At 55.7% G+C, this 14,365-nt stretch overlaps 1 protein-coding gene across 1 annotated transcript in view; it reads right to left on the bottom strand.

Moving 5' to 3' along the window:
• Positions 1–3,578: 3,578 nt before the first annotated feature.
• Positions 3,579–14,365, bottom strand: part of VARS2 (valyl-tRNA synthetase 2, mitochondrial) — a 14,371-nt gene continuing 3,584 nt past the window's right edge. The window contains exons 10-29 of the mRNA XM_065416039.1: positions 14,251–14,339; positions 13,639–13,729; positions 13,384–13,511; positions 13,130–13,233; positions 12,859–12,940; positions 12,425–12,501; positions 11,922–12,009; positions 11,622–11,727; positions 11,036–11,106; positions 10,825–10,950; positions 10,588–10,692; positions 9,927–9,995; positions 9,751–9,829; positions 9,423–9,550; positions 8,926–9,078; positions 7,077–7,286; positions 6,110–6,221; positions 5,353–5,534; positions 4,544–4,693; positions 3,579–3,680 (exon numbers count right to left, since the gene is read on the bottom strand). Of these exons, the coding sequence (XP_065272111.1) occupies positions 3,579–3,680; positions 4,544–4,693; positions 5,353–5,534; positions 6,110–6,221; positions 7,077–7,286; positions 8,926–9,078; positions 9,423–9,550; positions 9,751–9,829; positions 9,927–9,995; positions 10,588–10,692; positions 10,825–10,950; positions 11,036–11,106; positions 11,622–11,727; positions 11,922–12,009; positions 12,425–12,501; positions 12,859–12,940; positions 13,130–13,233; positions 13,384–13,511; positions 13,639–13,729; positions 14,251–14,339 (2,252 nt within the window). The remainder of the gene's footprint in view (positions 3,681–4,543; positions 4,694–5,352; positions 5,535–6,109; positions 6,222–7,076; positions 7,287–8,925; positions 9,079–9,422; positions 9,551–9,750; positions 9,830–9,926; positions 9,996–10,587; positions 10,693–10,824; positions 10,951–11,035; positions 11,107–11,621; positions 11,728–11,921; positions 12,010–12,424; positions 12,502–12,858; positions 12,941–13,129; positions 13,234–13,383; positions 13,512–13,638; positions 13,730–14,250; positions 14,340–14,365) is intronic.

Below are 14,365 nucleotides of genomic sequence, written 5' to 3'. Positions count from 1 at the left end.
GGCTGGCAAGAGAAACAGAAACTTACAAGAGGGCTGAGCTCCTTCAGGCCCACCCACTTCCTGGAATCTGGCAAAGGGAGGTGTCTGCAAATCAGCCTGTTTAGATTAATAGGGATAAACCAAGAGCAGGGTGGGGGGAGAGGTGTCCAGCTCTGGGAGGGGAGTGGTTAGAGCAACCCACAGCCCAATTAGCACACAGCTGCAGCCCAGCTGTGTGCTAAAGGCTGCCAGCCAGCCTGGTGGGGTCGGGGGTCTGGGGCTGCCCTGGGTCGGGGGTCAGGGCTGCTGCTCGGCCCCACACAGCAGGTTCCGGGATCCCTGCCGCCCAATCCCCCGCCCAGGGCTCTGCTCCTGGCCCCACGCTGTGGAGGGGTCTCTGGGCGGGAGGCGCTGGGCATAGGGGTCTGTGAGGGAGGTTGAGGGGGGCGCACTGTGGTTCTCAACCTGTGGCCCAGGTAACACATGCGGCCCACAATGATAAATAGGTTGAGAACCACTGGGTTAGAGCATCAGGTGTGTGTGTGTGTGGGTGGGGGGGGTATTCTAATGGTTGGATTAGTAGGAGTTTGAGCACTGTAATTATTCCAGTATAAAGCGATTTTTGTTCCAGATTACTGTTGATTCAGGGAGCTGCTCCACAATAGATATCCAGGTCAATTTCTCCAGTCTACTGATCAGAGTTTCAAACACGATCATTAGCAACTCTGCTTCCCGCCATGTCATAAGCCAGTGGCCGGATCTCATAGCCCTCAAATCCCCTGCCCTAACCCAGTAGATCCCCACTCCCCTCCCAGAGCGGAGCCCAGAACCCAGGAGTCCTGAATCCTCTCTCGTGAATCTGGCTGTTGCATTTCTAATTAACTCATTGCCTTTCTGTAAGTGCCAAGAGCCGACCCCCCAATGAGCACCCCCGAGTATATTCCCAGAGCTGAGTCAGCCTGGGCATTGCCCCCACAACACTCCCTGCCAAGGGGCCTTGGAGCTGGTCTGGAAAGACCATCGCCAGGAGGATATACTGTGTCGAAAGAGGGATCAGTTTCATCCAATATTCTTATGTGTATTACGGTAGCACCCAGAGGCCCCAGCTGAGATCAGGGCCCCATTGTGCCGGGCGCTGCACAGACACACAGCGAGAGACAGTCCCTGCCACAAAGAGGCAGGGTGGGAGGGGAAATTGAGGCCAGAGCAATGCAGTGACTTGCAGTGACAGACACACAGTGTCAGAGGTAGGAATTGAACCTAGATCTCCTGAATCCCACTCCAGTGCCTTAACGCCAAACCCATCCCTGTCCTATTAGCCCACTAACACTTAATATTACTTCTCCAGCTCACACCTATTTACCCAGTGCAATTCAATTCCCCTGCTAGGCTGAGACTCTAGAGATGCAGGTTCAAGCCCCAGCTCTTCCACCGACTCCCTGTGTGACCGTGGGCACATCCCTTAGCAGCTCTGTGCCTTACTTTCCCCATCTGTAACAACCTTGGACTGGGGAGCCAGGATTAGAATCCTGATTCTTCCAAGCCCGAACTCCCACGTCTCTGTTTGACCTAATGGGGATCCTCTCCTAGTGGTAGGTCTAGTATACTGTACACAGGGGCAGTTGCTAGGTGGCAACACATAAAGAGACACCCCCCCGTTCACACACTACAATAGTTATATCATGCTGTCTGAAGAGGTAGCCCCCCGCTCCATGCACACTGTAGCCTGCAGGTCTAGGCATAAGAACGTCCACAATGGGTCAGACCAAAGGTCCATCTAGCCCAGTGTCCTGTCTTCTGACAATGGTGCCCCAGAGGGAATGAACAGAACAGGGAATCATCAAGTGATCCATCGCCTGTCGTCCATTCCCAGCTTCTGGCAAACAAAGGCTAGGGACACCATCCCTGCCCATCCTGGCTAACAGCCATTGATGAACCTATCCTCTATGAATTTATCTAGTTCTTTTTTGAACCCTGTGATAGTCTTGGCCTTCACAACATCCTCTGCAAAGGAGTTCCACAGGTTGAGTGGGCGTTGTGTGAAGAAATACTGCCTTTTGTTTGTTTTAAACCTGCTGCCTATTAATTTCATTGGGTGACCCCTGGTTCCTGTGTTCTGTGAAGGAGTAAATAACACGTCCTTATTTACTTTCTCCACACCAGTCCTGATTTTATAGACCTCTATCATATCCCCCCTTAGTCGTCTCTTTTCCAAGCTGAAAAGTCCCAGTCTTATCAATTTCGCCTCATATGGAAGCTGTTCCATACCCCCAATCATTTTTGTTGCCCTTTTCTGAACCTTTTCCAATTCCAAGATACCTTTTTTGAAATGGGGCGACTACATGTGCCCGCAGTATTCAAGCTGTGGGAGCACCATGGATTTAGATAGGGGCAATATGATAGAGGCATTTGCTAGTCAGGCATCCGTGTAAGTTAAGGTAGAACAGCCATGAACCAATGCACCTCAAGGCCTGTCAGACAATAGCTTAGCTCAACTAATGAAGGCATAAGACCCAAAACACCTTATCATAAGCAGCGGGTGGGAGATGCCGGCATGATGACCGCTGATGATGATGATGATGAGGAAGATAATGACTAACATTTCAGGTTGTTCTGCCAGATTGGTGAGAGTAGATAGATGCTCAGCCGCACATTCTGTCTTATCTCTGTCGCCCTTGCTGGGCTGGAATGTTTGTAGCGTGTTAAAATGATTCCAAATAAAAAAGGGTTTTTTCTAAGCATGCGTGTTCCACCCCTGCACGGCAGGGTTCCCAAGTGAACAGCAATTCTACTGATCCAGGGCCCGATCTTGGGCCAAGAACCTACCAAACTTCAGAGTGTTAACTGGGAATTCTTAAGTCCTCAATACATACACAATCAAGAGCCCAGGCGACAACCACAACACACACACACAGGCTTGTCTTCAGGCGACGCTATAAAAGCAGCTCAGACGTCACAGAGCAGGTTAGTTCCCCATCAGTTTTAATGGGTGACCCACCTTCCCCACAGACCCACTGGCTCATTTTCCCAGAAGGCCACGGGGCCCCGCCTCATTTCCATAAAAGCCAGCACCATTAGAGATGAACGGGCTATAGGTCTGTGACATCTGCCCACCGGGATGCGCCTGGTTTGACAAACAGAAGCTGGTTCTGGGGTGGATCCTGCGGGAAATCCAAGTCCAGAGGCCGTTCAGTCTGAATTGCCCTCATGAGGGCGGGGCAGAGCCTGAGGGTCACGGCGCCCCCTAGAGGTAAGTGAGCCCTGCCCTGAGGTTAGAGGGGGACAAGGGGTGTGCCATGCACCCAGACAGGGCAGTTTCCTCTGCCCCTTAGACATTGGCTTGTTTGCGACATCCGTGGCACGAGTGTGACCCCTGGTGGCCAGGGCAGAGCAGTCTGCACCCGCGCTCTGGTGCTTTGCACCCACAGTCCCGCTCTGCAGCGCGAGTGACGCCCTGCAGCTGGCCCCCTACAGGCCTTCAAGACTCTTCGCATCTCAGTCACATCGATCCTCAGCATTAGAGCCCGGCCTCTGGCTGCCCGATCGCCTGGGTCCCTTCCACATCCAGCAGCGATGGATCCAGTTTGCCCAGAGGTGACTCATTCGTCGGCTGACGGAGGCGTTCCCAGCCCTGCTGACATGCGGCCGAAACTCTCCAGGGCCTGATTCAGCTGCTCCAGCTCAGTCCGGAGAGAGGAAATCTACCGGGGGGAGGGAGAGGGGAATCCAGATCTGATCAACGTAGTCACGTCCTCCATCGCCGACATGCCCCCCTCCCAACCCTGACATCCCCCCACCTCCAAATTCAACCATCACTGGGATCAATACACACACACCCCCATATCCACCCTACCTCCAAATTCACCTGTCATTTGTACATGGGCACATGGACACCCCTCCAAATTCTCTCTCAACGTCACTCCCAGTGGCTAAAATGGGCATCATACACTCCCCTCTAGTGCTGTAATGGAAAATACACTTACACATTCACACATACACATGGGAAAATATGTACACACACACACACACACACACACACACACACACACACACACCCTAGCAGCTGGACCAAGCCTCTCTCTCTCATACATACAAAAGAAAAACGTTTCCCCAAGAAATTTTGAAAAAAAATCAAAAAAGGTTTTTCTTGCCCTTGTTGCCTGGTTTAAAATCGAATGTGTTAGTTTCTCATTTCCTAAGAAATGTCTCAACTGGTTTCTTTTATTAATCTGAGTCAGTTGAAATCACAGGGTGGGGTTAAAAAAAATTCACTGGAAATATTTAAAAACAAATGGTTTTCAAAAAAAAGGTGACTTTTGAAACTCAGGGAAAATTGAAAAAAAAAAAAAAGAAAGTTTTGATTAAAAATAAGCAAAATTTTCAGGAAAAATGTTTTGCATTAAAAAATTCAACCCCCCCCCCCCAAATATTCACAAAATAATAAAATAATAATAAAAAAGGTGAAAATGTGAATGCAGGAAAAGGGCTTTTTTACCCCACTGAATAAATATTTTAAAAGCATTTCAACCAGACATAAACCCCACCAGCCACTACCGCCCATCACCTTCTGCTGACACTCTGCCTGGGCTCTCGGTGAGACCTTCTCCTGGTAGCCAGACGCCTGGGTCCGTGCTGTGAGCTCCAAGATCTGCCGCTCCAGCTTCTTCTTACGGGCCGCTAGCCGGGGTAGCGCCGCCTCGGGGTCAACCAGCCCCTGGGATTGTCAGGAAAGGATGGTATGAAACAGCCAGGTGTAGATTAATATAAGCGTTAAAGGTGTGCGATCTTGTCACCCTCTAGAGGTGACACTGGGTATAGCATTCTGCTGCCGACACCACAGCTTAGTGGTGTGGGGGGAGGAGTCCTTTAGCCGAAGGGCTCGAGGATGGGTTTTCAGGTCCCAGGTTCAATCCCGGAGTATGCCCCATTGTGGCAATACAGCCACAGTCCCGCTAGGGAAATAATTTCCTCGAGGGATGTGGTGCAACCTCAAGCCAAGAGCCTAGTTAACCCTCTAGGCAATGGGAACTGGAGCCTGAGTCGCCTCCCCATGAGGACATTCCTGACTGGCCCTGCGCCTTCTCCCCAATGGGCCCCTGATCTCTGAACACTGCTCCCCTGCCTCCGCTAACCCATCACCATACACAAGGTCCCAGGGACCCGTCTAGCCTGGGATCCTTCCCTGCACTCTGCCACCCCAGATCAGAGCCACGGGCCCATCTAGCCCAGGATCCCACCTGTTGCAGCGGCCAGAGGAAGCCATAACCTCTCCCACAATGCACCTCACTGAACAACACTATCCAGTGCTCTTCCTGACCCCCTGCCCTCCATCCCAACCTGCCCTGATGTCTGATGTTTGCATCTGGCTCTTACCTGCAGGTCCATATAGATCTCAGTGTGGTTGTTCACTCTCCCCCACACCCAGCCCACAGGAGGCTCCGCACCCTTGGAGGAGGGGCAAAGCTTCAGAGAGCCGGCCAGGGACAGGGTTTGCAGGGGCTCTCTGTACTCCTCATACACCCTGTGGGCAGCTGGCTCTGAGCACATCAGGTAGACTGTAGGGACAGAGAGAGAGAGCCCATAAGCCAATGGGGCAGGGCAGCCCTCCCAGGGCATGCTGGGAATTGTAGTGCTGATTGGCCATACCCGCCATGTTGGAGGGACAAAACAGGGCTAGAGCCAGGTTGGCAGCCAATGGGGTAAGGTTGCCCTCCCAGTGCATGCTGGGGAATTGCAGTCTCCCCCAGTGGGGCACAGCCACCATCTTACCCATATGGGGCACCCACACAAGATAAGGCTAGAACCAATGGAGCAAAGGCTCCCCTCCCAGTGCATTCTGGGAATTGTAGTCCCCCCCACAGGCCACACCTATCACATCAGGTGTACATGATGGTGCTAGAGCCAGGGTGGCAGCCAATGGGGTGAGGCTGCTCTCCCAGTGCGTGCTGGGAATTGCAGTCCCCAATGGGCTGCACCCTCCCATGTCCTGTAGGGACAAGGCAATTTAGCCGGGTTCCTAAACACCCAGCCCAAGTGGCACTATCCAGTGCCCGTCATTGACAAGCTCAGCACAGAGGCCATGGGGCATGAACTCCCTCCTGCCCCTATGGGCAGGGATCCCTCTGCTCACCGGGCGGCCGGGCTCTCGTCAGCCGGTAGGTCACCCTCAGGGCGCGCGCCACCCGCACCACTTCCTGCGCCAGCAGGAAGTCGTCCTCATCCGCGGGGCGACACCAATGGGCCTGCAGCGAAGGGAAGGGAATTCAGTGGTTTCTGACGTGCCCCACCAGGAAGCAGCGCTGCCTAAGGCTGCTTCCCCCAGGTCCTACTGGAGTCCAGGGCTGACTGTTCATGAGCAACCCTACAGTAACAAACCAGCACCGCTCACCCCCAAAGCGCTCTCTCCTGCTGTTAAAGTCTAAGAGTTTATGGTCAACCCTACAATAACAAACCAGCCTTGGCTTCTACTTCTGCGGATCTACACGTGCCTGGCAACTTTACAATAACCAACCAGGGCCAGCTCATACCTCTGTGGATCTACTGATAGTAAATATCAAGTGTTATAAGCAACCCTACAAAAACAAACCAGCGTTTCACCCCCACACCCAAACTCCCCAACCTCTTTGTACCTATTGCTAGCAAAGCCCAGGGTGTATGATCAACCCTACAGTAACAACCTCCCCACCCCCTACTACCATCTCTGTCAATCTACTGCTAGCAAAGACCATGGGTTTATAATCAAAGCTACAGTAACAAACCAGTGACCCCTCACTTGTGATGCTGTTGTTCATTATTGTGTTACAGTAACATAGAAAAGCCCCAGCTGAGATCAGGGCCCTGTTGTGCCGGGCGCTGCACAGACACACAGGGAGAGACAGTCCCTGCCCCACAGAGCTCACTGTCTACTAGACAAGGGGAGAGTTATTAATTATTATTATTCCTGTTTCACAGAGGCCCAGAAAGATTCAGTGACTTGCCCACGATGACACAGGCAGGCAGTGGCAGGGCTGGGAACTGAACTCAGATCCCGCAGGTCCCAGCCCAACCCCCTCTCCACTGAGCCACCCCTTCCCGTTCGGCGCCCAGAGCTCACCCACCAGCTGCCCAGCACTGGGGTATCCGGCCACGCAGACGCTGGGAGCGGAGTCTGCGTCCGGCTTGGGGAGCCGCTGCCACAGCTCCTCCGTCAGGTAGGGCATGAAGGGCGAGAGGAGGCGCAGGCCCAGGTCGGCGCAGCTGAGGAGCGTCTGGCGGGTCTGCAGGATCCGGGATTGATCCCTGCTCTGCAGCACGGGCTTCACCGACTCCTGCCAAGGGAGGGAGAGGCCGTATAGCAGGGTGATGACAGCTTAGGCGGATAGGTTGTGTTGGATGGATGGGTTGGGCTGGGTTGGACATGATGGCTGGCAGGGCTGGCTCTAGGCACCAGTACTCCAAGCACGTGCTTGGGGTGGCACTTAACAAGGGGCGGCACTTGGGCTCCTTTTTTTTTTTTCCTTGGGGCACAAAAAGCCGGGAGCCGGCCCTGAGTGGAGGTGAGCTGCGGCAGTGGGGAGCGCGGGGAGGGCCGCAGGAAGTAACCCGGGGGGGGGAGGGCCGCAGAGGAACCGCTCCCCCCCAGCTCACCTCCGCTCCACTGCCACCTGCTCCCCTGAGCGCGCCGCCGCTCCGCTTCTCCCCCCTCCCTCCCAGGCTTGCCACGCGAATCAGCTGTTTTGCGGCAAGCCTGGGAGGAAGAGGGGAGAAGTGGAGCGGTGGTGGCACACTCAGGGGAGCAGGCGGAGCAGAGGTGAGCTGTGGCGGTGGGGGGCGCGGGGAGGGCCGCAGGAAGTAACCCGGGGGGGGGCAGAGGAACCGCTCCCCCCCCGGCTCACCTCCGCTCCACTGCCGCCTGCTCCCCCGAGCGTGCCGCCACCGCTCTGCTTCTCCCCCCTCCCTCCCAGGCTTGCTTGGGACGGGAGGAAGGGGTAGGAGGGGAAATGCGGCGCGCCCAGGGGAGGAGGCGGGGCCGGGGATTTGGGGAAGGGGTTGGAATGGGGCAGGGAAGGGGTGGAGTTGGGGCAGGGCTGGGGGGCACGGGACATTTTTTTTTGCTTGGGGCGGCAAAAAACTTGGAGCTGGCCCTGGTGGTTGGACATGATGGGTTGAGCTATGTTGGATGGATACGTTGGGTTGGTCCGGGTTGGGTCGGATGGATACGCTGGGTTGGGCTCGGCTGGGCTGGACTGGTGGTTGGATGGCTACGTTGGGTTGGACGGACGGTTGGATGGCTATGTTGGGTTGGACGGATGGTTACGTTGGGCTGGGCTGGGCTGGACAGGTGGTTGGATGGATATGACGGGTTGGACAGATGGTTGGATGGCTACGTTGGGTTGGGCTAGGTTGGACGGGTGGTTGGATGGATATGACGGGTTGGACAGATGGTTGGATGGCTACGTTGGGTTGGGCTAGGTTGGACGGGTGGTTGGATGGATACGCTGGGTTGGACCGACGGTTGGATGGCTATGTTGGGTTGGGCGGCTACGTTGGGTTGGGCTGGGTTGGACGGCTGGACGGTTGGATGGCTACGTTGGGTTGGGCTGGGTTGGGTTGGATGGCTACGTTGGGTTGGGCTGGGTTGGGTGGCTACGTTGGGGTGGGTATGTTACAAAGTTGGGTGGAAGACTGGATGATGGGTTGGATAGGTAGGTTGGAAGGATAAACAAAGGAGGGTTGTAGATGGGACCAAGACACTGGGATATCTCATTTGGTATCCCCCCTCCCCCCAGGTCTACCTGTACCCCTCAATCCTGACCCGCAGGCCCCTCAATCCTGATCTGCTTCTTCTTGAGCATATATTTTTATAAACAGGCAGAAACAGGGGCTAGGGCGAGATTCAACAAAACTCCCCACACAGAGCCAGGAGGGCAGGATTCCCACCCAGGCCAGAGGAGAACTGACACTCACCAAGTAGACGTCGCAGAAGTTGTGCAGCCAGAAGTGGTGGATGGTGGATGTGACCAAATGCAGCTCATACTCCCCGAACCGCTGGCCGCAGTCCGCTGCAGTGTGGTAGAGACGACTAAGGATCCATCGGTCCATGGGGGAGCTGGGGCAGACCTGGGGGGGGGATGGAGGATTGACTCCAGCCCTAGTTACAGAAATCTCTGGGGCTCATTGCTGCCTCCCTGCAATACCACCCAAGCCCAGCAGAGGGCACCACATAGACCCAGTATTTCCCCACCTCCCTGCCATGCACCTTGTCCCCAACAGAGCATGTCAGATACATCCATGGTCACTCATTATACTACCCCCTGCAATACCACAGGCGCCCAGCAGAAGGAGCCATTGGTACCCAGTGCCCCCTCCTCCCCATTATACTGCCCCCTGCAGTTCCACCCACAGCCAGCAGAGGGAACCAATGCTGCTCATAACTCCTCCCCACCCCCGAAACACCCCATTACCTCCTCCGGGGTCTGTGGGGCAAACCCCTCTCCCAGGGCCCCCAGAGTGAATCGGACGGCGTTCCACACCTTGTTGCAGAAGTGCCGGGAGCTCAGCACCGTGGCCACATCCAGGTTAATGTCGTCCCCTGGGGGCAATGTAGAGAAGTGGGGAAAGGCCCCGATCCCAGCCCCCAAGCCAGCCAGTGCCCTGCCCTGGGGCTGGATCAGAGCCAGCGCCCCCTAGAGGGGAAAGGCCCCATGTCCCTTTCCCTGAGTGAGCCAGTCCCCCCACCCGAGGCAGGATCAGAGCTAGCACCCCCTAGAAGGGAAAGGCACCTGCTCTCACCTTGGACCCGATGGGAGCACAGCGCGAATCTCAGGGCGTCGGTGCCGCATTCGGGGATCCCCTGGGGGAAGTCTCGTCTCTGGAATGGAAGGGTGATGATATGAAGGGGAGGAGCTGACTGAAGGGAATGGGGGAAGGGGGTCAGTGGGGCAGGACAAGGGAGGGGAAGGACCCACCTGTCCCTCCATAGCGATGGCTGCCTCTTGGGGGTCCAGGTTCCCATCTCGCAGCCTCCCCTGCAAATCCTGCAACGAGGAGAGAGCCTCATCAGGGGCAGGCATGACGGGGAGGGATGTGTTTTTGTAGGGTCTCCGGTGAGTGCAGGCCAGTTTGTTATTGTAGGGTCTCCTGGAGGGGCTGGGCGAGCCAGTTTGTTATTATAGGGGTGCCTGGAGCACAGAGGTTGTGTTGTTTAGGGGTTTTTTTTGGAATGGTAGTGTTTCACTGGGGTGGCGAGGAGAGATATGCAGGGGCTAGTTATTGTAGGGTCTCTCTTGGCAGGGCGAGGGGGAAAGAGATGTGGGGGGAGTGCAAGACCCTGTTTGTCATTGCAGGGTCTCTCTGGGGGTGAGATGCAGGGTCCAGTTTGTTATAGTAGGGTGTCTCGGGGTGCGGGTGGGGGTGGGGGGAAGAGATGAAGGGCCTTGTTATTGTAGGGTCTCTCTTGAGGGTGAGGGGGAATGCAGGGTCCAGTTTGTTACTGAAGGGTCTCTCGGGGTGGGGGAAGAGACGCAGGGCCCAGTTTATTGTTGCAGGGTCTCTCTGGGGCTCTGTTGCAATGCTGCAAGGGCCAGTTTGTTGTCGTAGGGTCTCTCGGGGAGGGAGGGGGTGGGGTACCTGCAGCGAGGCCCCGTGAATGACGTCCAGTGGGTCTACGACATTCCCCAGAGATTTACTCATCTTCCGGCCGTGGGCATCACGTACCAGGGAATGCAGGAAAACCTGGAAAGAGAGAGAACCGCAGACCCCGTTATCTCAGCCCTGGGTCCCCCCACCACAGCTCTGCCGGCGCCCTCGATCCCAACCCACGGCCCCCCTGTTCTCTCAGCCCTGAGCTCCCCCTGCCTCGCACACCTGGGAGAATGGCAGCTCTCCAGTCAGCTGCTCCCCCAGCATCACCATCCGAGCCACCCAGAAGAAGAGCAGGTCGCTGCCCGTCTCCAAGAGGCTGTTGGGATAGAATTCCTGGAGGTCTCCAACCTGCGCGGGAGGAAGAGAAGGAGTGAGCAATGGGCCCATCCAGCCCGGCGTCCCACCTGTCCCCTTTGCTCTCTGTGTCGCTCACCTTACGGGGCCAGCCCAGCGCGGCGAAGGGGAAGAGAGCAGAAGAGAACCAGGTATCCAGGACATCAGCATCTGGAGACACAAACAGAGCATCGGCCGATGAGCTGCTTGGTAGGTTAGCAAAGGAGGCAGCACGCTGGGGACCCTACAATAATAAACGACTTCCACAGGATTGGGTATTTTCCTTTATCTCTGCATGGTCTCGTCTGCCTCCCTTAGAGTAGGGCACTACCCCAATTTCCCTGGTCTGAAACAAGTTGGGGTCACTACAGAAAACAACTCTGGGGTTATTTGCCCTCAGGAGCACCCCCAACATTACAGGGCATTCCCCCCCCCCCCCATTCCAGAATGGGGACACCAAGGCCTGCTCTGGCGTAAGCCAAGTATTCTGGGTAACAGCCTATGCAAATAGTTGAAATTTTGTGTATCCCACTGTAGACACCAAAAGTAGGTCCTGAAGCAGATAGGGGTGAAAAGTGAGTGCACGGGGGGAGTGAGAAGCTCTGGGGCTTTGCCCCATTTGTTACTTGAGGCTTTACCCCCTCCTTTCTTGCCAGAGTCACCCCCTAGAAACCCCTTCTCTTTACCTCTCACCAGCTCCATTTCCTCTTCCGGTTTCTTCAAAATCCCTGATGCTTTTCTGCGGGCTTCTGCCTCTGTCCTGCCCACAACCCACAATGCATCACTCCCATCCTGTTAATAAACGCGTGACAAGAGATGCAAGTTAGCTAGCTAAAGTGCCCCCTGCTGAGTAGCTAGGAGCTCCCCCAACAGCCAGGGTCCCTGCCCCACTCTCCTCAGCGACCCCTGCTGGGAGAGGCTGGGGCTGGCATAGCCAGGAGCTTCCCCCCACAGCCAATAACATTCCAGATAAGCAAATAGCTCACCTTGCCTAAGTCACATGACCCTGAGACAGAGACCTGATAGGCTGGAATCTGATGGCCCCACCACAGCTGTCGGGAAATGCACCAATCGCTACAATAAAGCAAATAATAAAGCCAATAAGATTATTTTGTTTAATGCCAGTTCCCCAGTTAGCCACAAGGGGCGATAAAGAGCCATTCCAGATTGAGCTAAGGAGCCAGCCTTCCCCACTGAATTGTTGACATGCCAGTTTGTTATTATTGGGTTGCTCACAAACTAAACAAAGATGGATCCTGGCTCCAGAGAGGAGAGGGGTGGAGCCTGGCAGTCAGGACTCCTGGGTTCTATCCCAGGTCGGGGGGTGGCTGAGATTCAGGATTCCTGGGTTCTATCCCCACTCTGGGAGAGAAATGGGGTCTAGTGGGTTACAGCAGGTAGGGCTGGACACCAGGACGCCTGAGTTCTATCTGCAGCTCTGGAGTGGGGAAGAGGGTCTAATGATAGAGTGGTGCAGAACTCCCCTCACCTGATGTTGGACAGCCACGTCCTCCAGTTCTTCTCATGAAATTTCGGGGTGAGTTTCAGACGCCCTGACTCCACAGCCTGAGGGGCGAGATAGAGACTGATAAGCAAACCTGGCTTGGACAGCAGAACCTCCAAGAGGGCAAACAGACCAAGCTGCACTACAGCCCCCAGAACTAGGAAAGTTATCAGGAGAGAATCCTGTATCCCACTACTGCCACCAAACACCATCAGGAGATTCTTATGTAAGACCCATCCAGAGCAAGATTAACTCTTACAGCCTATGCTTCAGGGATTTATGCAGTCCAATATGGAGGCACCATCACGGCTTAAATCAAAGTCAGGTGAACTAGTGGTTAAAGCAGGGGAAGGCTGGGAGTCAGGACTCCCTGTGCTGAGTGGTGACCATGCGGGAGCTGCCATTAGGGGACCCCTCACCTCCAGGGCTCTCTGGGCCATTTCCTCACACCGGAGAAACCACTGGCTCTTCAGCAGGTTCTCAACCACGTCTCCGGAGCGACTGTAGGATGAAAAGAGAAATAGATTTATTTGTAATATCCTGGAACTTCCTACCTGCTCCCAACAGCACAGCGCCCCCTAGCGCCACACTGGGGCATTGGGGCTAACACTGACAGCAAGGGGAGAGCGCCCCCTACTGAACCCCCTTCACTCCCCAGCTCCATCCTCCATCGGCAAGGGGGTGTACTACCTGCAGAGGGGCAGCGTCATGGCATGATCCTTCATACCCCGGTACAGGCCTCTCTCCTTCAAAGCAGACACCACTTTCTCACGAGCCACAAAGCGATTCAAGCCCTAGAAAGGAACAGAGCAGTAGACTAAAACAGACGGGCTGCGGGTTGGGACTGAGGGGCACAAGCAGAGCTGAGGGGGGGGGGTAGGGGGGAGGGAGTCCAGGGCTGGGACAGCAGGGGGCTGTGGGTCAGGACTGAGGGGTGTCATTACCTGGAGCCAGTCTCCACACACAGCTGTCATGGCCCCATCCTCCCCGATCACAGAGACCAGGGGCAGCCCATGGTGCTTGCCCAGTTCGTAGTCGGCATGGCTGTGCGCTGGCGTCACCTTCACGGCTCCTGCAGGGGGCACGGTGGAGAGGAAAGAACCTCTAAGACCTGGATCCCACTAGTGACACCAATACAGCCACTGTCCAGCCAGTGCCCGACTCAGAGACCTGATAAGGCTGAGGGGCCTGGTGCTTACCCGTGCCCAGGTCTCGCTCCACCAGGGGGTCCGTGATGATGGCCAGGAGGCGCCCAGTGAATGGGTGCTGGAGCCGCTTGCCGTGCAGGTGCTGTCAAAATAAAAAGGGAGAAGCAAAGCCAAGATCCATTATGCCCCGACACTTCCAGTGATCCCCCATTTTAAACTCCATGGATACCCCACCCCCCAACTCCATGGCAATGACCCTCCCTTCTCTTCCAGAGAGCCTGCCCCGACCCCAGAGATGACAGTCTCCATGACGATGAACTTCATCTCCATAGTGATGACTCTGCCTTCCTCCTCATGAGACCACACCCCCTTCTCCACAGCCATGAGCCCCCTTCTTCCCCCAAAGAGACCCTTCCCCTGTCTCGCAGGAGACACCAGTCTGTCTCCATGGAGATGACTTCACCCTTCTGCCCCATGAGACCCAATCCCTGTCATCATGGAGAGGACGCCGCCTTCCCCCAAAACCCAGCCCCCTTCTCCAAGGAGACAACTTATTCTCCTCTGCCTCAAAGTGGCTCCACCCTGTCTCCATGGAGATGACCTCTCACCTGCGAGACACCCTGTCCCCCTTCATCCCAGACACCCCTCCTCTCCGCCCCTTACCGTGAACCGTGGGTCGTCGGGATGGACGGCCACAGCCATGTCCCCCAGCATCGTCTCCGGGCGGGTGGTGGCCACGGGGAGCTCCTCGTCTTCCCCCGACACAGAGACAGGGCAA

The sequence above is a fragment of the Emys orbicularis genome, chromosome 13, assembly GCF_028017835.1.
Source record: "Emys orbicularis isolate rEmyOrb1 chromosome 13, rEmyOrb1.hap1, whole genome shotgun sequence".
Classification (NCBI taxonomy): domain Eukaryota; kingdom Metazoa; phylum Chordata; order Testudines; family Emydidae; genus Emys; species Emys orbicularis.
Note: the sequence above shows the minus strand (reverse complement) of the source record. Positions and strands in the feature narration are given on the sequence as shown.